This window comes from Lutra lutra, chromosome 4 (assembly GCF_902655055.1).
Source record: "Lutra lutra chromosome 4, mLutLut1.2, whole genome shotgun sequence".
NCBI classification, from domain to species: domain Eukaryota; kingdom Metazoa; phylum Chordata; class Mammalia; order Carnivora; family Mustelidae; genus Lutra; species Lutra lutra.
In genome coordinates, this window is record NC_062281.1 from 142226725 (window position 1) to 142253152 (window position 26428).

General features: G+C 33.9%; 1 protein-coding gene and 1 non-coding gene across 4 annotated transcripts in view; one reads left to right on the plus strand and one right to left on the minus strand.

Moving 5' to 3' along the window:
- DNAI4 (dynein axonemal intermediate chain 4) overlaps positions 1 to 26428 on the plus strand; it is an 87885-nt gene that overhangs the window by 32191 nt on the left and 29266 nt on the right. For 2 of the 3 annotated variants that reach the window (XM_047725353.1, XM_047725355.1), the window contains 2 exons: positions 12555 to 12710; positions 17216 to 17410. In XM_047725353.1, coding sequence (XP_047581309.1) covers positions 12555 to 12710; positions 17216 to 17410 — 351 coding nt within the window. The remainder of the gene's footprint in view (positions 1 to 12554; positions 12711 to 17215; positions 17411 to 26428) is intronic. The other variant, XM_047725354.1, reaches the window with a different exon arrangement.
- LOC125099513 (U6 spliceosomal RNA) lies at positions 12744 to 12848 on the minus strand. The gene has a single exon (XR_007127232.1). It is a non-coding gene; the product is annotated as a U6 spliceosomal RNA (small nuclear RNA).

A 26428-nucleotide genomic window follows, 5' to 3' on the forward strand; every position in this document is an offset into this window, starting at 1 on the left:
TTAAACAACACACTCTTAAACAACCAGAGGATCAAAGATGAAAGCACAAGGGAAACTAGAAAATATTTTGAGACAAATGAGAATGAAAATACAACATAGCATACTTACAAGATGTAGAGGAAGTAGTATTTAAAGAGAAATTTATAGCTGTAGATATGTTTTAAAAGATCTCCACTTGAAACTAATGTAGCATTACATATCAATTCTACTTCAATAAAAAAGTAATTTAAAAAATCAGTAACTTTACACCTTAAGCAATGAAATAAAGAAGATAAAACTACAAAAGCCAGCATAAGGAAGGAAATAATAAAAATTAGAGTGGAGATAAGCAAAATGAGAAAAAACAAATTCAATGAAACTAAAAGTTGGTACTTTGAAACGATCAACACAACTGCCAAAATTTTTGTTAGACTGACTAAGAAAGAATAGAAGATTCAAATTACTAAATGGGAAATGGAAGTGGAGACATAACTACTGACATTACAGAAATACAATCATTTATTAAAAAATGAATATCCATATGTCAATAAATTAGATAACTAAATGAAATGAACACATTCCTAGAAACTCACAACTTGTGAAAACTGACTCAAAAAGAAATAGAATATCTGGACAGAGGTATAATAAGTAAAGGTACTGGATTAATAATCAAAACTTCCTAACAAAGGAAATCCCAGGAGCGCCTGGGTGGCTCAGTCAGTTAAGCAGCGGACTGACTCTGGCTCAGGTCATGATCTCAGAGTCCTGGGACTGAGCCCTGCATCAGGCTCCCTGCACGAATGGTGTCTGCTGTCCCTTTCTCTTTGCCCTTCCCCCCACTGGTGCTCTCTCTCTGTGTCTCTCTCTTTGACTCTCTCAAATAAATAATAAAATCTTAAAAAAGAAAAGAAAAGAAAATTCCAGGACCAAATGGTTTCTCTAGTGAATTCTATCAGTCATTTAAAAGAGAAGCAACACCAACCCCTCAAAAAATAATTTTCCAAAAAATGGAAGAGCATACTTACAAATCATAGGGCCAGCATTACTCTGATACCAAAGGCAGACAAAGACATCATAAGAAAAGAAAACTAATACCATTATTCCTTATGAATATGGATACAAAATCCTCAATAAAATACTAGTACACTAAATTAGCTCACATTAAATGGATTATACGCTATGATTAAGTGCATTTATCCCAATAATGCAAAGGTAATTCAATATATGTAAGTCAATAAATGTAATACACATAGTCTTATGATAAAAATACTCAACAAATTAGGAATAGAAGGGAATTTTCCCAATCTGATAAATGGCATTTATGAAAACCCCACAGCTAGTGTTATACTCAATGCTAAAGATCTGGAAGCTTTCCCCATAAGATCAAGAACAAGACAAGAATAAAATAGATAAAATGTATTCTATCTAGACTGCTTTTTCAACTTTCATTCAATATTGTACTGGAAGTTCTAGTGTAAGCAATCAGGCAAGAAAAAGAAGTAAAAGACTAAATTAAGTCAGAAAGGAACAAATAAAAATACCTTTATTCACAGATGACATGGTCTTAAGTATACAAAATCCTAAAGAATTAAAAAAAAAAGAACTCATGCAAAAACTATTAGAGCTAATAAATAATTTCAGTATATATATAAAAAATATAATATATAGTAATAAATATAAATAAATTAAAATAAATAAATAAATATATAATAATAAATAAGTTCAGTAAGTTTCAGGATACAAAATCAACACACAAAATTCAGTTATATTTCTATACACTATCAATGAAAAATTCAAAAAGGCAATTAAAATAATTGTACTTACAATAGCATCTAGAATAATAAAATACCTAGGAATAATTCTAACCAAAAAGGAGAAAGACTTGTATACTGTTAACTACAAAACATTGTTGAAGAAATTAAAGTAGTCCTAAATAAGTGAAGATATCCTGTGTTTATGGTTTGAACAATATAATGTTAAGATGTGAATCCTCAAACCAATCTACAGATGCAACATAATACATATCAAAACCCCCAAAGATGTTTTACAGAAATAGAAAAATAAATCATTCTATGGATATCAAAGGATCCTCCAAATAGCCAAAACAATCTTGAAAAAGAACAAAGTTCTTTCCACACTTCCTGTTTTGAAAACTTGCTATAAAGTTACAGTGATCAAAATAGGGTTGTACTAGCATAAAAACAAGTATATAGACGAGAAGAATAGAGAGCCCAGAAATAAACTCTCACATATATGGTCAGCTGATTTTTTTGATAAAGGTGCCAAGACCATTAAATGGAAGAAAAATAATCTTTTCAACAAATGGCATCGGGACAACTGGATAGCCACATGAAAATAATTAAGTTGTACTTGATACCATCTACAAAACTTAACTCAAAATGGAACAGTGACTAAATATAAGAGTTAAAATGATAAAACTCTTAAAAGAAAATACAGTTAAATATTTTTGCCATTTGCTTTTAGGATGGATTCTTGTCCATTGATAAGATATGACACTAACAGAAGAAAGAACAAAGGAAAAATGGATAAATTGGCTTTCATCAGAAAACCTTTGTACATAAAAAACATTATTCAAAAAGTGAAAGTACAACCTACATAATGGGAGGAAATATTTGCAAATCCTATCTCTCATAAAGTTCCAGTATCCAGACTATATAAGGAATACTTATAATCCAAGAACAAAGAGATAAGCAACCCAATTAAAAATTAAGTAAATTTAATTAAAAATTAAAAATGGGCATTGGACTTAAATAAACATTTCTTTAAGGAAGATATACATATTGCCAACAAACACATGAAAATGTTCAATTAACCATTAAACACATGAAAATGTTCAATTAATCGTTATAGAAATTCAAATCAAAACCACAAGTTACCTTTTCTTACCCATTAAGATGGCTATGATTAAAAATGGAAAATAAGGTGTTAACAAGGATGTTGAGAAACTGGAGCCATCATACACAGCCAGTGGGAATGCAAAATGGTGCAGGCTCCAAGAAAACCAGTTTGGTGTTTCCTCATAGAATTAAATAGAATTATTATATGCCCCCCAAAATATATATATGATGCCATTGCACACCTATTTTATATCTATCTATCTATATATATGTATATGTATGTATATATATATGTCTCCAGATAATTAAAATAAATATATAAAAATGTATTTATATATATTTATATAAATATATAAAAATATATAAATATATGTATGTCTCCAGAGAACTGAAATATATCCCCCCCAAGAGAGATATATATGTCCCCCCCCCCAGAGAATTGAAAACAGGTAATCAAATACAGGTACACACATATTCATGACAGCAGTATTTATCATAATCGAAAAGAAGAAACAACCAAGATATCCATCAGTGGATGAATGGATAAACCTAATGTGTAAAATACATTCAGTGAAATGTTATTCAGTCACAAAAAGGAATCAAATACAGATGCTTTGAGCAAAGTCCTCTCTTATACTCTAAAAGATGTCAGAACTTTCTCTCTGGAGAGGACAAAATCTAACCTATTCACACACTGAAGTGTATCTTGATTGCTTCTAAGTTTTTGCCCTTATCAATAACGGTGATATAAACATCTATGGCAGGCTTTTGTGTAGACATAATAAGCTTTCAGTTTCTTTGGGTAAATACCAAGGAACATACTACTGAATCGTATGGTAATGTATTTTTAGTTTTGTAAGGAACAGCCAGTTTCTTCCAAAGTGGTTGTACCATTTGGCATTTCTGTCAGCAATAATGGAGGGTTCCTGGTGTTCCATGTCCTCGCCAACATTTTGTGTTGTCAGTGTCCCAGATTTTGGCCATTCTAATAAGTGTGTGGTGGCATCCCATTGTTGTTCTAATTTGTATTTCCTTGATGAAATATGATGTGGAGCATATTTTCATATAGTATTTGCCATCTGTATATCTTTGGTGAAGTATCTGTTAAACTCTCTGGCCCATTTTAAATTAGGTTATTTTTTATTCTCATTGAGTTTTAGTTTTTGGTTTTTTTTTTTTTTTTTAAGATTTTATTTATTTATTTATTTGACAGTGAGAGAGGGAACACAAGCAGGGGGAATGGGAGAGGGAGAAGCAGGCTTCCCACTGAGCAGGGAGCCTGATGTGGGGCTCAATCCCAGGACACTGGGATCATGACCTGAGCCCAAGGCAGCCGCTTAATGATTGAACCACCCAGGCGCCCCTGTTGTTGAGTTTTAAGAAATACATGTATATTTTGGACAACAGTACTTTATCAGATGTAGCGTTAGCAAATGTTTTCTTCTAATATGTGGCTGGTCTTGTTATTCTCTTGACATTGTCTTTCACAGAACAAACATTTTTAATTTTTATGAAGTTTAGCTTATCAGTTTTTGCTTAGCAATCATACCTTTCATCTTGTATCTAAAAAGTCATCCTTATACCCAGAGTCATCTAGATATTCTTTTATGTTATCCTCTAGGATTTTCATAGTTTCACATTTTACCTTTAGGTCTATATTCAACTTTGAGTTAATTTTTGTGAGAGATATAAGATCTGTATCTAGATTCATTTTTTGCATGTTGATGTCCTGTTGTTCCAGCACCACTTGTTGAAAAGACTTATCTTTGGTCCATTGTACTTGCTTCTTTGTCAAAGATCAGGTGACTATATTGATGTGGGTCTATTTCTGGCCCTTATTCTATTCCATTGAACTATTTGTCTATTTGTTCACCAATATCACATTATCTTGATTGTTGTAGCTTTATAGTAGTGTTAGTCCTCCAACTTTGTTCTTCTTCAATATTTATTGGCTATTCTGAATCTTTTGTCTCTCCATATTAACTTAGAATCAGTGTGTTTATATTCACCATATAACTTGCTGGGATTTTAATTGAGGTTGCATTGATCTGTAGATCAATTTGGGAATACCTAATATTTTGACAATATTGAGTCTTCCTAAACATGAACATATAATGTCTCTCCATTACATGAATGATTTTGTACATTAAAGTTTTTCTTTTGGTTTTTCTTGTATAGATTTTGTACATATTTTGTTAGGTTTATAGCTAACTATTTCATTTCTGGGGCACTAATGAAAATTGTATGTTTTGAATTTCAAATTCCATTTGTTCATTGCCAGCATTTAGGAAAAGAATTTTTATTGGCTTTTATGTATTTCTCTTGTGTCCTGCAAACTTTCTTTAATCACTTGTTAGTTCTAGGAGTTTTTGTCCATTCTTTCAGATTTTCTATATACATTAACATGTCATCTGTAAACAAAGACAGTTTTATTTCTCCCTTCTCAATCTGTATGTTATATCCTTTTCTTGTCTTATTGCATTAACTGGACTTCCAATATGATGTTGAGAAGGCATGATGAGAGGGGATATCCTTCCCTGATTCCTGATCTTAGTGAGAAGGCTTCTAGTTTCTCGCCATTAAGTATGTTAGCTGTAGCTTTTTTGTAGATGTTTTGATCAAGTTGAGGAAGTTCCCTTCTATTCCTAGTTTACTGAAAGTTTTTATCATGAATGGATATTAGATTTTGTCAAATGCTTTTTTCTGAATTTATTGATATGGTCATATATTTCTTCTCTAGACTATTGCTGTGATAGATTGCGTTACTTAATTTTTGAGTGTTGAACTAGTTGTGCGTACCTCGGATAAATTTCACTTGGCGTTTAATTCTTTTTACACATTGTTGGATTTGATTTCTAATATTTTATTAAAGATTTTGCATCTATGTTCTTTAAGAGTTATCTGTCTGCCTTTCTCTTTTTTTTTTTTTTTTTTTTTTTTTGGTAATGTTTTTGTCTGCTTTTGGGTATTCAATGTTGGCCTCGAAGAATGAGCTAGAAGTATTCCCTCTGTTTCTTTCCTTTGACAGAGACTATAGAAATTTGGTATAAGGTTTTCCTTAAATTACTGATAGAATTTAGCAGCGAATCCATCTGAGCCTGGTGTTTTCTGTTTTGGGAATTTATTATTGATTCCATTTCTTTTTTTTAAAATTCAATTTCTTTAGTTGATATAGGCTTATTCAGATTGTCTATTTCTTCTTGTGTAAGTTTTGGCAGATTGTGCCTTTCAAGGAATTAATCCTGAATTTCATCAAGGTTATTAAATTTGTGAGCGTATAATTTTCACAGTATTCCTTTGTTATCCTTCTAACGTCCATGGGATCTGTAGTAATGTCCCTGCTTTCATTTATGTATTTTTTATTTAAAAATAGCTTTTTTATGAAAAGAAAGTCTAAATAGCATAAATTCCAGCTAAATTCCAGCATAAATAGTTATTCCAGCTAGAGGTTTATTGATTTTATTGATCTTTTCAAATAACCAGTTTTGGGTTTCATTGATTTTCCCTATTGGCTCCTTGTTTTCAGTTTCACTGATTTCTTGCTCTAATTCTTTTAAATTTAATTTTTAATTGAGATATAATTGATATGTAACATTGTATTAGTTTCAGGCTTATAAAACAGATTATTTATTTTAGTACTGGAAGTTTGTAATTTTTAACCCATTTCACCCAACTCTCTATTCCCTGTCCTCTGGCAGTCATCAGACTGTTCTCTGTATTCATAAACTTGGGATTTTTCTTGGTTTCTTTTTTGTTTTTTTTTTGCTTGTTTTTTTAGATTCCACATATAAGTGAGATCATACTATATTTGCTTTTTTTTTGGTTTGACTTATTTCAGTTAGCATAATGCCTTCAAGGCCCACCCCTGTTGTTGCAAGTGGCAAGATTTCCTTTTTATGACTGAATAATATTTCAGTGTGTGTGTGTGTTTGTTTGTGTGTGTGTGCGTGTGTGTGTGTGTGTGACATTTTATTTATCTGTTTACCTATCAAGGGTCATTTAAGTTGCTTTCATATCTTGGCTATATAATTAATACTGCAATGAACATGGGAGTACAGGTATCTTTCTGAGTTAGTGTTTTTGTTTTCTTCAGATAAATACCCAGAGGCAAGATTGCTGGATCATATGATACTTATATTTTAATTTTTTAAGGTATTTCCATGCTCTTTTCTATAGTGGCTGCAACAGTTTACATTCCCATCAACGGTGCACAAAATTTTCCTTTATTCCACATCCTCCCCAACACTTGTTATTTATTGTGTTTTTAATAATAGCCTTTTATAGTAATGTGGTGGTAATATGAGGAGGAGGCAAGCATTCAATAGTTCTTTGATTTGGTCTCAGTCTTTTAGTGTGCCTGGGTCTCTGGATTCTGAACTTCACAAGTGTTTGTTTTCTTCTCCACCCCCTCCCCTTAGGTGGGACAAAATGGCTCAAAGGTACTGGTATTTGGTATTGCCCTTTCCCCAGGTCAGTTATAGTCTGATAATACCCTAGCAGGTTGTCCTCTGGTTAGTTTCTCTTGAAGGCAGTCCTTGTTAAGAACAAGTATTCCAGGGGTGCCTGGGTGGCTCAGTTGGTTAAGCGGCTGCCTTTGGCTTGGATCATGATTCCAGGGTCCTGGGATTGAGCCCCGCGTTGGGCTCTCTGCTCAGCGGAGAGCCTGCTTCTCCCTCTCCTTCTGCCTGCTGCTCTGCCTACTTGTGCTCTATCTTCTCTGTCAAGTAAATAAATAAAATCTTAAAAAAAAAAAAGAACAGAGTATTCTAGCATATTCCACAATGGTTCCTTTTTCCCTCCCCCTGCTAGAACCACAAGGGAATTTTTAAAAATATTCTGGGACTTTGGTCAAGCTCCTGGAGATAGAGCTCACAAAATTGGGGACTTCCCTGTGACTGAGACCCTGTGCAGTTTTTTGACTCTCAGACTTGTGAGACAAACAGTGAGCCTCCAGCAATTCATCAATTATAGTTCAGGTTTCCTATCTTGGCTCTGGTTCCCACAGTGGTTTCCACCCCTGGGTCTGTTCCAATAAGCCATGACTCCCTGTATTCATTTGTCCATCTCCCCAGTCTTGGGGGCAGTGGTTTGCCCTATGTTCTTACCTTTCTTTCAGATCCAAAGAAAAGTTGTTGATTTTTCATCCTGTTTAATTTTTCACTTGTTCTTAGGACAGAGTGGTAACCTCCAAACTCCATTCTGTGGAACTGAAAACCAAGTCCCATCTTCTTAACTTCATACAGAATGCTCAGCTGAATCTGCCAATTCTTTTTCATATCTAGCTTGCTTTTACCATTGTTAATATAGTTCTACTCTCCTTTCCAGTGGCCCTCTTAAATAAGTTGAGGAAACTCACTTCATTGCACAAATATATTGTTTTACCCTGAGAGCAGCAGAGAAGCCACAGTAAACAGAAAATACAGAGCATCCCACTTAACTGACCATACTTTCATTGGATATTCAATGCCTACCTTGGTCAGGTGCCCTCAGTGGGTTACGTTCTGTGTTTCCAGGGAGGTATTAATGGTCTCACCATGTGATTTCTTCCTTAGTGGCTCTTGTAAACTCTCAGGGAAGCTGAAGTCAGAGTATGACACAGACTGTTCTGATGATCTTCTCCTGAGAGTCCTCCTTTAGTAGTTCTCATCTAATAACGATTATTTTGTTCTTTTTTAATGCATCTGGGATAATGTTTGCTATCCAATTTTTAAAACTAGACAATATATTGTGTAGGTATGCATATGTCAGAGAGCCTTCCGTACCTGTGGATTCTGAACTTCACAAGCTTTCCAAGAAGAAACCTCTTAAAAAGGGTTCCTAGTGCCCATTGTTTATTTTGGAGGTAACCCTAGGAAACATTAGTAGGGGAGTTAGTAAGTGGAACAAGAAAGGGTAGGCAGTCAGCAAAGTATATGCTATCTAACAAATTACCTCTTTGGGTAACTGGAATTCAATACTGCCAGAGAATTTTGGGAGTCAGAGTTATTTTATCATGTTCTAACTTTCTAAATCATTGTTTGAAGGTAATGGGCCTGTTAGTTTGTTGGCACTTCTAGCCAAATTTGTGGACATCAAAGTGGTCTTTGCAGCAAAAAATGTCCCCAAACAAAGCAATATGGATGCTGGAGTAGGAGGTTGGCTAGTCACAGGTATTGCATAGCAGATATGGGCAGGGCACCGACAGCATCTACCACAGGAGAAAAACCTTAGAACAAAGCAAGAGAATGACCTATCCAAAACTTGGGGAAAGTGGATGTGCTTCTGTTGGAGGGAGATAGAAGGAAGAAGGTTAGAGCAAAGAGTGTCCAGGACTTCTAAGCACCTGGAGATGTTCTATTTCTTATCTGACTGGTGAGTACATGATAGTAATTCTTTATACCACGTGTATATGTGTTATATACTCTTCTGTGAATGATATGTATTTCACAGAAAAATTTTATTTAAAATAATGAAAGTTTAGGGGTGCCTGGGTGGCTCATTCAATTAAGCATCTGCCTTTGGCTCAGGTCATGGTCCTGGGATCAAGCCCCACATCAGGGTCCCTGCTTAGTGAGGAGTCTGCTTCTCCCTCTCCCTCTGTGATCGCTCTCACTCTCACTCTAATAAATAAATAAACAAACCTATTTTTAAAAAATAAAGTTTATGTTAAAAATATCAATACTAACCAATTAAATATTAGGTCACATTTTGTGTAAAGAAATAATAAGACCATTTAAAATTAAAAAGTATAGTATATTATTCAAGACAAAAAAAATGAAATGCTGCTAAATATTGATGCTGACAGTGTTTTTCTCCTGTGAGTGACCCAAGCCTATTACAGTTGGTAAAGGGACTGAAGCCTGTGGGTTGAGGAAAACGTTGCACTAGCTATGCTTAGACTGAGTATGGCAGCTTTATGATTATGGGAAAAACAAATTCTTAAAACTTCTTTTCTATTCCAAAGATGCTTTCTATAGGGTGGCCAGTAAGTCTAGAAATATAGATAATATAATTTTGTCATTCTTTGTAGTGTAATATCAATAAACCATTTATTAAAAAAATAAAGTCTTATGGATCAGTAAAAAAACACATGTCTTCTTTGCCTGATTTGGAATGAAACTGAAAGAGATTCAGGAGTCAGCTGGAAATCAAATATTAGCTTTATTACTTATAAAGATAATTGAAAAAAAAGTGTAGCTTCAAATCTGCAGCTCAGTGGACTTGCCATTTCTTCCTTCCAGAATAGATCTTACCAGCCATAAATGGCACAGCTAGACAAGCAGAGATCTCCTTTTTAGGAGTGAGAATGGACCAGAAAGCATGCTTTCTGCCACTGAACAGACCTAACAAAAGAATTCAAAATTGTCTGAGCACAATTCCTTCTCCTAAACTCTCCCGTAGGATTAGTCAGTCACTTTTTCTCTGGTAATGAGTGAATGAGGGACATCGAGAGACCAAGGTGTTAATTTAGTTGAAGTTCACTGTAACGATGCATAGAAAGTGAGGAAAAAATTTTCCATCCAACATTATACATATAGTAATTTATGCTAAAAGTGCCATTTCAAATCAATGGGTAATTCAATAAATGTATTAGTATTCCTGGTTAAATTTTAAAAATATAGTTAAATCCTACAACTATAGATTTCATAAAGTCATCTTGTTTTATATGTATATTATACTCCAATAAAGTGTTTTTTATAAAAACAAGTGATATAAGCTCATTTTTATTAAGAAATACACTTATGTATTTGTAATATGTGAATCTGGAAGGACATACACTGGAATGTTAGCAGTTATTATCTTTGGGTGATGGAAATACAAGTCATAGTTATCTTTTCTTCTTTTTTAATAGTTAGCATATATTTCTACTCAGCTAACAAGTAAAATTATTTTTCTATAAATGTTATATGGCTAATTGCTCTCTTTTTATAGTCTGAATTAAGCCAGTAAATAGAAACAATATTTTAAAATGGGTAAAAACTATTTTGACATATCCTGGACTCAAAAATGCTCAAAACACAGGTATAGTTGGGAATATGTCATTCTGATACTAGTTAAAGCTTTCCTTAGTAGAATATACCAGTATAAAATTGGAAAGTCACAGTCATTCGATTTTTTTTTTTTTCCAAGAAACAGACTCAACTATGGAGAACAAACTGATTATCAGAGGGGAGGTGTGTGGGAGAGTGGGTTAAACAGGTGATGGGGATTAAGGAATGCACTTTTGTGATGAGCACCAGGTGTTGTATGGAAGTGTTGAATTACTAAATTGTACACTTGAAACTAATATTACACTGTATGTTAACTAACTGGAATTTAAATAAAAACTTAAAAAACTCCATCCCCCCAAAAATGAACAAAAAGCAATCACTATTTTTATTGTTTCATTTTTTACATAATATTATGGCATGTGGTATGAGATTTTTTTATTTCTTAGGTTAATTTATTCAAATGTATAAATGTCATGATGGTACCCAAACTAAAATTACCAATGTTATTTATCTTCAAACAAGAAACAACTTTAAATCACCCTAACATTTTATGTTGCTCATTTATAACACGTACCTTTATTTATGTAGCAATTATTGCTGACAATGTAACAGTATATTACTATATACTCAAATTACTAAACTTTCAGTTAAAGTAATAAAAAGAAGGTTAGGTAATTCATTATTCAAAGACATAATTTCTTTTTATGGTCTTTTACTTTATGAACATGGAAATTGTATCCTTTTCAATTCAGCAAAATAGATGAGGTATTTATTCTGTGTATAACTTTGTTAGATATTATTAAAATAAGTTCAATAAAATAGAAATGTTATTATGAACTGTGAGTTAACATTCTCACTAATTGAAAACACTGTGAAATCCAAAGCTCCTTCATTTTATTTTATGAAAATAAAAGTCATAACAATGAAGTAGTTCCATTTATTATATCCAGGTCTTGTTTTGATTTTTAGAGAAAAGAATTATTAAATTACTGTACTTTAAACTTTCGTAAGCTTAGCACATAGAAATATTTTATTACATGGTCACTGATAAAATAATTGCTACATGAAATTTTCATTGTTATATCAATAATGAAAAGGGTTGGAACTTTTTTTTAAATTTGCAGATAAATAACATTTTCAGTCTTTGGAGATCATTGTTATATTTGCTCATTTGAAAAAATTATAGCCAGTGCAAACAAAAATTTTTTAAAAGGGAAGGTAATAACCATATTACTGTACAAGTTTCTTGAGAACAGTCAACCAATTTCCCAACAAGTATAATCTTTTTACATAAGCATATGAGATTTTTTTGTGATAAAAATGGAATTAGATGATTATAAATTAAAAGTTCTATAGAATTTAAAAGAACATTAAATCCTTATTGTGACATGGTTGTCCAGGTCCATATCAAGCAAGACCTATACTGACAGACGGATGAGATTATGCACCAACAGCTTGGGATAGAGGAGTGAGAGGTGTGGGGATCAGAAAGGATGGTGAGGATAATTTGGAGTTATCATTAAAACACTAATGTATATGTAGATGCAAAAAGTGTGATAGCTAAAGATCTCAACCTGTTCTCATGATTTATTTCTTTTTTATCTTTACTTTCTGCTATTGTAAAAAAAATAGTATTCATTTCTTAAGCAATAGATGTTCTTATCTTAGATTTTGCTATAACTAGTTATGTATAAGCTAATTTATTAGAATTTGATTTAAAATAATTTTTACCTTTCTCTTTATTTAGGTATAATGTCCAGTACTTGGGATTTGTATGATTCTTATAATACTATGGAGCTTTCATCTTTACCAACAAAACAATCTATGCTTGAATCAAGTACTAAAGCAAGTATAGCTTCTAAAGATCATGAGCAAAGAGTACCAGGGAGTACTATAGAAAAAAGTAAGATTTCATTTATTTCAGTTTTTTTTTTTTTTTTAAATGGAGTGTTTCACGAATTTGCATGTCATCCCTGCATGGGAGCTATGCTAATCTTTTCTGTACCTTTCCAATATTACTATATTGCTGCCTAAGCGAACACTCTTTCAGTTTTTATTTAAATGATGTTTTCACATGCCATTGTAAATAAATTCTTTCTTACCAGTTACAATACTTACTTTCTGGTGGAACATGAAACTACAACTTTTACTCAGAAATAGCATTGTTACTCTTTCGCATCATCCTGGACTCTGAACCAAAAATTTAATTTTTTTGGATAACTGTCAAGAGTTTCAAAGATTTTATCTTCCTCTGTTGCTTCTTTACTTGCTCTTAAGTTCTCTCTCATATATGTAGGAACATATGGGTTCCATAATTTTCTCTCTTTCTTTCCGTAGACTGTATAATTTCTAAGAAAAAATGTATACTAACTTTGTGACAGATTAAAATGGAGATAAATTAACAACTATGGCTTTTAATTGGGGATAATTTTACTTCCCCCAGGGGACATTTGGCAGTATCTGGAGACATTTTTGGTTGTCCTGACTATGAGGACATCTTTTGGGTCAATACCAAGGAAAAAACCCATTGATATACAGAACAGCCACCGCGACAAGAAATTACGTGGCAAAAATGTAATATTACCAACATGGAGAAATCCTACATTAAAACTTTAGCTTTTAGTATTCTAAGTTTTGAGATTAAATGCTTTAATTCAAGTCAATGCAAAATTTTAACTTTCCAAATATACTTAGTAACATGGAAGAATTTTTACAAAGTCCAGTTATAGGAAATTTGTTAAATTCCACTTCTGATTGTTTTGTGGTTATGCAGTTATACAGTTTTACTCTCCCTATTCTAAACTCGGAGTCATTTTTCTTATGAAATGATATCACTACATATAAAGGGTAGTCTTTATTTCAGAGTAATTAAACCTTGGCAAGTTTTGGTAAAGTTTTGGCAAATTTTCATAAACTAAATTGAAATATTTCTGTTCTCACCCATTTTACCCAAAGACAAATGTAATATTTAAAAATAGTAAATCAGGAAATGTTTTTGAAAAATCAAGTTTAAAGAGAATTGATCATTTTCAGAAAATTCTCAATTGTTCATTACTCATTTATAGGAAAGCCATTGATTTTGTATCTTAAACTTATATATTGTAACCTTGCTCTAATTGCTTATTAATTGGAGAATTTTTTTTTACATTTTTTTGGATTTTCTACATAAACAACTATGTCATCTACAAAGTTTTTTTCCTTCCAATTTGTATAACTTATTTCTTTTCCTCAAATTATTGTATTAGCTAGGATTTCTAGTATGATGTTGAATGAAGGTGGTGAGAGGCGACATCCTAACCTTGTTCCTTACCTTCATGTGGAAATTTTCTGGTGTTCACCATTAAATATGTTAGTTTTTTGTAGATTTTTTTGGCTTTTCATAGATTTTTTAAAAAATCAAGTTGAGGAAATTCACTTCTATTCTTAGTTTCCTGGGAGGTGTTTTTGTTTGTTTGTTTGTTTGTTTGTTTAAGATTTATTTATTTATTTAAGAGACAGAGAGAGAGAGAGAGAGAAAGGGAGAGTGTGCATGTGAGTGGGGGGAGAGGCAGAGGGAGAGAGAGAGGCAGACCCCCCTATTGAGCACAGAGCCTGACTTGAGACTCAATCTGGGGACCTTGAGATCATGACCCCGAGATCACAACCAGTGCCAAAATGGAGTCTGGTGCCTAATCAACTGAGTCACCCAGGTACCCCAGTTTCCTGGGACTTCTTTATCATAGTGGGTGTTAGATTTTGTCAAAAGAGTTTTCTGAATCTAATGTGATTTTCCTTCTTTAGCCTGTTGATGGGATGGGTTACATTAACTGATTTTCAAGTGTTGCACCAACTTTGCATACCTGGAACCAACCCTACTTTGTTGGAGTATATAATTCTTCTTATACACTGTTAGATTTGATTTGCTAATATTTTGTTGAGGATTTTTGTGTTATTTTCATAAACAATATTGTTCTGTAATTCTTCTTTTTTGTAATGTCTTCACCTGGTTTTGGTGTTAGAGTAATGACAGCCTAACAAAATGAATTGGGAAGTGTTCACTCTACTTATTTTCTGAAATAGATTGTATAAAAAAGTCTTAAGTGTTTGATTTAATTCACCAGCAAAACCATCTGGGCTTATTTTCTATTTTGAAACTTTATGAATTATTGATTTAATTTCTTTAACAGAGTTAGGCCTAATCAGATGATCTATTTCACTTTGTGTGAGTTTTGGTAGGTTATGTCTTTCGAGGAATCGTTCCCTTTCATCTAAGTGATCAAATCTGTGAACATAGAGTTATGCACAGTTTTTCTTATTATTCCTTTGGTCTATGGGATCAGTAGTGATGACACCTCTATTATTGCTCATACTAACAATTTATGTTCTGTTTTTTTTTTTCTTGGTTAATGTGACTGATGATTATAAATTTTGTTGATCTTTTCAAAGACTTAACTTTTAATTTCATTGATTTTTTTCTGATGATTTTCCGTTTTCAACTTCACTGATTTATGCTTTAATTTTTATATATGTTTCCTGCTAGCTTTAGGGTTATGTTACTCTTCTTATTTTATTTTATTTTTTTTTTTTTAAAGATTTTATTTACTTATTTGACAGAGAGAGATCACAAGTAGACGGAGAGGCAGGCAGAGAGAGAGAGAGATGGAAGCAGGCTTCTTGCTGAGCAGAGAGCCCGATGTGGGACTCGATCCCAGGACCCTGAGATCATGACCTGAGCCGAAGGCAGCGGCTTAACCCACTGAGCCACCCAGGCGCCCACTCTTCTTATTTTAGTGCCCTGAGATAGAAGCTTGGATTACTAATTTTTGGATCATTCTTCTTTTCCAATATATGCATGCAGTGTTGTAAATTTCCCTCTAAGCATTCTTTTTGTTGAATCTCACACATTTTGATGTTATATTTTTACTTTGATTTGGTTCAAATATTTTAAAATTTCATTTAAGACTTCTTCTTTGACTTATTTTTTATGTATTTTTTTTTAATTTCCAAATATTTTAGGATTATCCAGGTATCTTTTTGTTGAATTCTAGTTTAATTCCACTATGGTCTGAAAGCATACTTTGTATTATTTCTATTCTTTTAAATATGTTGAAGTTTGCTTTGCTGGCCCAGAATGTGGTCTAGCTTGGCAAGCATTCTAAGTGAGCTTGATAAAAAACATGTATTCTATTAAAATAGTGTTAGAATCTCCAATTATAACAGTGGATGTGTCTGATTCTCCTTGCAGTTCTATCAGTTTTTGCCTTAAATATTCTGTAGTCTTGTTTTCTGCTGCATAAATGATTAGGATTGCTGTGTCTTCTTGGAGAACTGACTTCTTTATTATTATGCAATGCTCCTATTTCTGATAATTTTCCTTGCTCAGAAGTCAACTTTGTCTGAAATTAAATATAGCTACTCCATCTTCTTTTGATTAGTGTTAACATAGTATATATTGCTCTTTACCTTTAATCTATCTTCATCTTTACATTTAAATTGGGTTTCTTGTAGATGATACTTTTTAACTGTGGATTTTATTATTATTTAGGCATGGCAAGGCCAATAGATGAGGACACCACTGCCATTGAAAAGATAGCTTGTATTACTCACAGATCTCAAAAGGAGGGGATGTTCTATGCTGTGGGCTATAAGAGAAGCACCAGCGTGGGTCAGGAGGCAGAAAGGAGGGGAAAATGTGGCCAAGGGTCTTTGCTGTAGTTTCTCTAGATGGGAGATCCCAAACTAAACATATGGATACTTTAAAGTAGAGAGCTTTCTGAGCTGTAGCCATAGAGAGATGTAATGACTGAAGAAGGTTGGAGAGATGTGATGATGTTGTCTACCAAGAAAGGTGTGGGTGGCCACTAGAAGTTGAAAAAGATAAGGAAATGAATATCTAGAGCCTCCAGAAAGGAACATAATCCTATCAACTTTTTGATTTTAGCCAATTGGACCTGGTTAGACCTCTAACCTACTAAACTCCAAAATAATAAATCTGCATGGTTTTAATCCACTTAAGTTTTTGTAGTTTATTTTAGCATCAGAAAAAAAATTAACACAGTGGTGTAGCATTTCTAAAAAACTACAATCAAATCAGACCTCCATGTGAAGACTAATAATATTATTTAAATTTGAATAACAATGTATACAGATATAAATTACCTATGAAGTTATCATTGTTTATCTTCTGATATCATTGTTTATCTTCTGATAATACATTTTTTAGTGGTTAAGAATTCCAGAATGAGATAATATATGTATATATTCCATGTGCTTGGTACATGAAAGATATTCAATAAGTGTCTATTGAAGTTTTGAATATTGGAGGAAAACAAGTACTGACAAAATGTGATTTTTATAATACTTAGAATACATGAATCATCTAATACTATTTAAATTATTTTATCATTGCGTCATGTTTGTATTTTTCAGACAGTGAAGCTAGTTCTTTAATGGATATAGAAAATGTAATTCTGACTAAAATCCATGATGATGAAGAGGATCGCTCAGAGTCAATAATGAAATCTGACAAGTTTCGTCAGGATTTATTTTTTATGGAACGAGTTCTAATGGAAAATTTATTTCAGCCCAAACTTGCAGCTTATCGTCAGCTTCCTGTTTTAGAAGGTATTTTTAAAAATCACATTTGGGGATGCCTGGGTGGCTCAAGTAGTTAAGTGTCTGTATTTGGCTCAGGTCATGATTCCGGGGTTCTGGGATCGAGTGCTACATCAGGTTCCTTGTTCAGTGGGAAGCCTGCTTCTCCCTCTGCCTGCCTCTCCCCCTGCTTGTACACGAGTTCTCTCTCTCTTTCTCTCTCTCTCTCTCTCAGACAAATAAATAAAATCTTTTTAAAAATCACGTTTAGACAAGCTCAAATAATTAAAAGAATTAAGTGGAATTATTTCTAAATGTAACCTCCAGACTGGGTTATCACTTATTGAAAGACACATATTATACAGCTTTTAGCATTGAACATCCAAGTAACATTCGAGTTCAAACTATAGAGCCCACAAAAAGAGGCAGTCCCTTAGATTAAAATCTTCATAAGCTTCTGTGACTTTTTTCTCTCTCTTGCCCCTGCATTGAATTATTTTCTCATATGTAAAGCCCCAATCCATTGCCACTGACACCTTCCAAGTTCTGGTGCTTATTATCTTTCCTTAATTGTATTGCAAGGGCATTCTTCCTGTTCTCATTGCTAAATCCCAACTCATGTTCACGGAATATTTTGAAAGATTTTAGAGATTAACTCAATCTTTCACTTTTTGAATGAAGAAGATGAGATGCATAGAAACTTTCCAAGTTTAGAGCCTATGACAGAGGTAGGCATTCAGACAAGTTCTTCTGATCTCATTCAAATTCTCTTTCCACTCTACTATCCTGTTCTGCTGATGTATCCTACACTTAGATTTGAACATGGTAACTTAACTGTTAAAAAAACTGCAGTAACTTCCCATTGCCTAGAATAAATTATAAACCCTAAGATTTTCCTTGTGCTATCTTCTGGTTAAACCTTAATCCCCATAAATAGGCATTTAATCTGATATTTCTCATCATAGATTAATTGTTTTGGTATATCATATAAGGGGCTCATATAGTAAGTACAGTTGATCCTTGAACAAGGCAGGGCTTAGGGATGATGACCCTGGCACAGTACAACTTTTGATTCCCCCACAACTTAACAGCCTACTGTTGACCGGAAGCCTTACCAATAGCATAAACAGTCAGTTAACACACATTTTGTAGGTTATATGTATTATATACTGTGTTTTTACAGTAAAGCAACCTAGAGAAGAGAAAATGGTATTAAGAAAATCATAAGGTAAAGAAAATACATTTACAAGTTTTGTACATACACTAGCCTGGGCCAGGGGCAGTGGGAGGGGCTGGTCCCAGAATGACAAAGTTCTGCAGTCTGGTGGCCTCAGCTGCCCAGCAGCAGCTGCTGGGTGGGCCCATGGGTGGTAGAGGAAGTCTAGAGGCACAGCAGAGCTGGACCACTGCCTAGAGTTGTATACCAGGTGTACTACCTGGAGGTGGCCATTTCAGCTGCAGCCAAACAGGAGTACGCGGCTCTCTCTCTCTTTTTTCTTTTTAAAATGCCTTTATTATAAAATTAAAATCTAGGGAAGCTCCTTTTTCCCCTATCCAAAGACTTCATTAATATAGATATTGGAGCAAAAATATCATTTATGGATTGGTAAAAGAGGATATCCACGGACACCAGTCCAGCTTCTACCAGGCAGTGCCATCCTCAGACAGTCACCATGCCAAGGTCAGCTGGGTGCCTCACCATCCAGAATGTATAGGTTAATTCCTGTCCTCAAAGACACTTGTGGATGAGTCCCCACATTTTCCGTTTGAGGTGATATTGACTTTTCCTATTCCACTGGCCCTTGGGCTATTGCCTCACATTAACTACCGTTTTTCTTTTCCTCTTTTTGCACAAAGGTGAATACAGAATTTCTTTGACTATAGCAGGGTATCAGGAGGTAACCAGTCATATGTATTTAAATTGGCCAGCACATAAGTGATGGAACTTTTGATAAGAGTACCCCATAGGTGCTCTTCAACTCTGATTTCACAAAAAGAGAGAGGGTAAAAGAACTCAAAGAAATCCAACATCCCTCCCATTATAGGACAGATAGTTCCCAAATAGATTTCATAATGCTGGGGTTTCTGGTAATACAGGTAAGGCTTTTGTTTAATTCTGACCTGAAGCCAACACTGGTTACAGATTATGGACACAACCACCACAGGGAAGAATCTGCACTAGGGCCTGCAACAGGACCAAGGCCCATGGCTCCCCTGAAGCAGCTCTGGAAGCCAGTGGGTAGAGGACTCTGTGGGGCTCTGTGCACAACGCCATCACTGCCCTCTGGGTGTATTCTTCTGCTTTAGCTCAGCCTTCTGCCTGCTAGCCCTGGATGCACTACCTGACCACCCTACCCTCACTTATGGTGACCTGCAGACCTTCCCTAAGTAGGCCTCCCCTGGCACTCATGTAGCAAGTGCTGCCTCTGTGCTGGTTGCCTTCCATTCCATCTTTGGAGAGTGGGTTGGGTAGTTGCAAATAAATGCCTTGTGGCTTTTGCTGTTAACTCCTTTTAAAAAATCTTACATATAAATGGACCCACACAGTTCAAACCTATATTGTTCCAGGGCTACTTGTATTCTTTCCTGTCTGGCTTCTTTCCCTCAACATAATGTTTTTGAGATTCATCAAGGCTGATGAATGTTGTCTTAAAGACTAATCATGTTGAATACTTATTCATGTGCTTTTTTTGGTCATTTATATATCTTCCTTTGTGTAATGTTTGGTCAAGTCCTTTGCCATTTTTTTAAAGATTTTACTTATTTATTTGACAGAGAGAGAGAGATCACAAGTTTGCAGAGAGGCAGGCAGAGGGGAAGGGGGAAGCAAGCCCCCTGTTGAGCAGACAACCTGATGTGGGGCTCGATCCCAGGACCCTGAGATCATGACCTGAGCCTAAGACAGAGGCTTAATCCACTGAGCCACCTAGATGCCCCGTCCTTTGCCATTTTAAATTGAATTATCTTTTCTTTTTAAAAATCAAGTTGTAGGAGTTTATTTTTATATATTCTGGAATAAGCTCTTTGAAAGATACATGTATTACAATTCTTTAGTCTAAGTCAGTAACTTACCAATATGTTTTTCTTTTGATAGTAGAAGTTTTTAATTTTAATGAAGTCTTATCTATCAGGTTTTTTCTTTTGTAGTTAATGTTTTCCATGTCCTCTTTAAGATATCTTCACCTGCCCCAAGACTGCAAATGTCTTTGTCTTATTCCTAAGCTTAAGGAAAAGTATTCAATATTTTGTCATTAAATACAATGTTAGGTGTAACTTTTTGTAGATACCTTTTGTTGGTTTGAGGGAATCTGCCTCTTTCTAGTTTTCTAAACATTTTAAAAAATATATGGGTGTTGAATTTTGTCCAGCATACCCACAATAGTGAACACAATATTTAAGGAGAAGAGCAAAGCTGGAGGACACACACTACCTGACTTCAACACTTGTGAAGTTCTAGTAGTGAAGGCAGTGTGGTACAGACAAAAGAAGAGACACATATTTCAGCAGAACAGAATAGAGAGCCCCCAAATAGGTCCACATAATTATAGTCAACTGATCTTTCACAAAAAAGAAAAAGCAATTCAATGAAGAAAAGGTAGTCTTTTCAACCAATGGTACTGAAACAAATGGTCATTTACGTGCAAAATAAAGAATCCAGACACCAACCTTTTATCATTCACAAAAATTCACCCAAAATAGGTCATAGACTTCAATATAAGATACAAAACTACAGAACTCCTAGAAGTCAACATAGGAGTTGACTTCTAGGGGTCAAAATCTAAATAATCTTAAGGTATAGCAATGACTTTGGAGATTTAACACCAAAAGCATGATAAACTTCTCCACTGTAAAAGACATTATGAGGAGAATAAGAAGTTATGTCACAGACTGGAGAAAATATTTGCAAAAGACATATCTGTTAAAGGACTCATCCAAAATATATAAATATTTCTTAAAACTTTATAATGAAAAACAACATGATCAAAAAATGGGCAAAAGACATTAAGAGACACTTCCGCCCCCAAATATACACATGGCAAATGGGCATATAAAAAGATGCTCAACATCAAAGCTCACTAGGGAATTGTAAACTATAACAACAATGAGATACCACTACATACTTATTAGAATGATGAAAATCCAAAACACTGACACCACCAATACTGGCAAAGATATGGAACAAGAATTCTCATTCAGTGCTGGTGGGATTGCACGATGAATAGTTCCACCACTTTGGAAGACAGTTTAGCAGTTCCTTACAAAACTAAACATACTGTTACCATATGGTCCATAATCACACTCCTTAGTATTTACTAAGTGTGGTTGAATACTTAGTATTTACCAGTGTGGTTGAATACTTACATACCCACAAAAACCTGCACACAAATGGTTACAGCCAGTTTTATTCATAATTGCCTAAACTTGGAAGTAACCAAGATCTCCTTCAATAGGTGAATGGATAAATAAATTGTGGCATATCCAGACAATGCAATATTATTCAGCACAAAAAAGAAATAAATGTTTAAGCCATGAATGGGTGTGGAGGAAAATGCATGTTACTAAATGAAAGAAGCCAGTCTAAAAAGACATTATATGGTATAGTTCCAAATGTGTGACATTCTGGAAAAGACAAAAATATGGAGACAGTAAAATGATCATTGGTTGTCAGGGACTTGAGGGCTGGGAGGAATGAATAGGCAGAGAACATAAGATTTGTAGAGCAGTGAAACTATTCTCTATGACTACTATAATCATGAGTGCATGTCATTGTGCATTTGTCCAAACCCATAGAATTTATACACCAGGAGTGAACCCTAATGTAAACTATGGAGTTTGGGTGATTATGATTTGTCATTGTGGGTTTATTGATTATAACAAATATATCACTGGTGCAGGATGATGATTCTGAGGGAGGTTGTGCATGTATCTGGGTTTGAGTGTAGAGTAACTCTAAGTTCCATTTTTTTCTGTGCACGTATGAGTTTGAGTGTAGAGGAATTCTCTCTACTTTAAGTTCAGTTTTTCTGTGAATGTAAAACTTCTCTAAAAAATAAGTCTATTAGAGAAAACGCTATTAACATATACTTAAGGATTTAAAGGGAAATAAGAATATAATGAGGAAAGCAATGAAAGCTACATACAGAGTCAAACTGAACTTCTAGAATTGAAAAATCTAATACTTGAGTGAAAAGTTCAATGGATGGTCTTATCAGACCAGGAGATCTGTATCAGTGAGGTTAAAGACAAAGCAGTAGGAACATTCCAAACTGAAATACAGAGAGAAATAAGGCTAAAAAGAAAAAAAAAAAAAAGAGCCTCAGTGACTTGTGTTAAAAGGTCATGTGACTTAACATACATGAAATTGGGTTCGTAGTAGTGGAAAAGAAAGGAGGAGAAGCAGAAAAATAATTTGAAGAAAGGTAACTGAAAATTTTCCGTACTTAAAAAAATCTTAAACCAATTATAAGAAGCTCAATGAAACCTAAACAAGATAAACACAATGAAAACCACATTGAGGCACATAAGTAATATATCAAAAAATCTTAAATGTTGCCAGAGAAAAACATGACATTTGGAGAATAAAGGTAATAATGACCTTATTTCTCATCAGAAGCCAGAAGACAATGCAATGACATTTTTACTGTGCTAAAAAATTCTACACTTAGAGAAAATATCCTTCAGAAATCAAGGTGAAATAAAAACATGTTCAGACAAATGAGAGCTGAGAGAATTCATTGCCAGCAGACAAGCATTGCAAGGAATGTCAAAGGAAGTCCTTCAGACTGATAAAAAATAATAACAGAAATTAGGATCTACACAAACTAATGGAGTGCTAGAATTGGAAAATGTGAGTGAAAGTAAGAAACATTTCTTAGTATTTAAAATTTTTCCTTAAAGATAATTAAATTGTCAAAATGATCACCCATTTTATATGGCAAACAACTTAGAATAACCAAGCCAATTCTGAGATAGAAGAATAAAGTTGAAGGACTTACCCTATCTGATCACAAACGATTTGTTATAAAGTTATAGTAATGTAGGAAGTGTGGTATTTGTCTAAGGGTAGACATATAGATGGCTGAGATAGAATAGGAGTGGGTCCAGAAACACAGACTTATATGGTCACTTGATTTTTGACAAATATGCCAAGGTGAACTAATTTAAAAAGACTGATCTTTTCATAAATGATGCTGAAACAATAAGATATCCACATGGGAAAAATGAACCTCAACTTCCATGTCATATCATATATATAAATTAACTCAGATGGGCTATAGATTTAAATATAAAAATTAAAATGATAGGTTCTAGAAGAAGACAAAAGAGAAAATGTTTGTGATCTTAGCATCAGAAAAGATTATTTAATACACAAAAATCCCAAGACATGAAAGAAAAAAATTGGTAAGGCTTTTGAGGTAGTTAAAATGTCTGCTCTTTGAGTAACACTATTTAGGGGGGGAAATGCAAGTAACAGTCTAGAAGAATATGTTTACAACATTCCTCTGTCCAAAGACATAAATTAGAAATATGTAAAGGACACATACACATATAAAAATATAGACAGTCTTGGGGCACCTGGGTGGCTCAGCTGGTTAAAGCTCAGGTCATGGTCTCGGGGTCCTGGGATTGAGCCCTGCATTGGGCTCTCTGCTCAGTGGGGATCCTGCTTCCTCCTTTCTCTCTGCCTGCCTCTCTGACTACTTGTGATCTCTGTCTGTCAAATAAATAAATAAAATCTTTTAAAAAAATATAGACAGTCTAATAAAAAATAGGCAAAAGATTTGAACAGAAACTTCACTAAAATATACATGAATGATCAGTAGACACCTTAAAAGGTACTAAACATGATTTGTTGTCAAGGAAATGCAAGTTGAAACCATAACAAAATGCCACTGTACACTAGTTGGAATGGCTAAAATTAAAAAGACTGACAACACCAAGCAAGAATATGGAGTAACTGGGTTTTTTATATATTGCTGTAGGAGTTTGAAATTGTACAACCATGCTGGAAGTCTGCTGGGAAGTTTCTTAAAATGTTAAGCATAGATCCACCCAGTGACCCCTGTCCCTGGGTATTCACCCAAGAAAAGAAAACATATGTCTGCAAAAAACACTTATGTAAGGATGCTCATAACAACTTTATTCATAATAGCTCCAACCTGGAAACAGCCCAGATGTCCATCAATAGGTCAATGCATAAACAAATGATGGAGCACAACTCAGGAATAAAAATGAATGAACTGGAAGAGATTATGCTGAGTGAAATAAGTCAAACAGAGAGAGTCAATTATCATATGGTTTCACTTATTTGTGGAGCATAACAAATAACATGGAGGACAAGGGGAGATGGAGAGGAGAAGGGATTTGAGGGAAATTGGAAGGGGAGGTGAACCATGGAGACTATGGACTCTGAAAAACAATCTGAGGGTTTTGAAGGGGTGGGGGGTGGGAGGTTGGGGGAACCAGGTAGTAGGTATTAGAGAGGGCACCGATTGCATGGAGCACTGGGTGTGGTGCAAAAACAATGAATACTGTTACGCTGAAAAGAAATAAAAAATTAAAAAAAAATGAATGAACTACTTACATACATAGTAACCTTGATGGATCTCAAAAGCATTGTCAAGTGAAGGAAACCAGACACAAAAGAATACATACCAACAAACCCATTTATGTGATATGCTATCACAAACAAAACTAATCTGAGGTGATAGAAATCAAACCAGTGTTTGGCTGTGGGGGGTTGAGCTTACCTGGAAAGTGGCATGAAGGAACTTTTTTGGTTGATGGATATGTTCTCTATCTATCTTGACTGGTGTGTTGGTTACATTGGTGTGTATATTTATCAAAACCTATTAAACTCTACAGCTAAAATCTACACATATCAATGAATTTTCTCACAATTAAAAAATGCTACAATATTTATATTATCTTGGGTTCATTTAAAGAGTGATATGGCATTGTTATTTCTTAACAGCTATTGAGGTATAAGTGACATACAATAAACTGCACATATTTAAAGTATATAATTTAATAGGCTTTAATACAGCATCACAATCGATGATATATACAATGATATATAATGGTAACGAATGTATTCATCACCCTCAAATTTCTCTTCATGTCCTCTAGAATCCTTCCTTCCTGTTCCTCTTGCCCCACCTCATCTTTAAGAAACCACTGTTTTGCTTTATATCCCTATATAGCAATTTTATATAAATGTAATTTTATATAAATGTAATTATACATTATATACCCTTATTTAGCTGGCTTCTTTTCACTCAGCAAAATTATTTTCAGATTCACCAATGTAGTATGTATCATAGTTCATTTCTTTTTATTACTGATGAGTATTCCATTGTATGACTATCCTGCACTGTGTTTATTCTTTCTCCTGTTGATCAATATTTATTTCCAGTTTGGGACCATACAAATAAAGTCGGTGTGAATATTGGTATATAAGTCTTTGCTTGGACATTTGCTTTTGTCTCTCTTGGGTCAATACCTAGGAATAGAATAGGTGGTACATATGTAAAATATATATTTAATTTTCTTCTTTCCTAAAATATGCCTTGTAAACACCGCTTTAGCTGAATTTCATAAAATTTATATGTTGTATTTTCATTTCATTAAAAATTTTTAAAATTTCTTTTGAGACCACTTCATTGACCCATGTGTTATTTATAAATATTGCTTAATATCCATATATTTTGGGGTTTTCTATCTGTAGTCTATGATTAATTTCTTATTTAATTCCATTATGGTCTGAGAATATACTTTGATTTCTATTCTTTTAGATTTGTTAAGGTCTTTTTGTTTGTTTGTGATCCATGATATGGTCTATCTTAAATAATTTGTTATGATACTTGGGAAGAATATGTATACTGGTGTTTTTGGATGGACTGTTCTATAATTGTCATTAGGTCAAGATGATTAATAGTGATGTTCAATTTATCTGTATCCTTACTGATTTTCTGTCTACCTGTTCTATCAGTTATTAAGAGAGGAGTGTTGAAATCTGAACTGTAATTGTGGATTTGTTTATTCTCA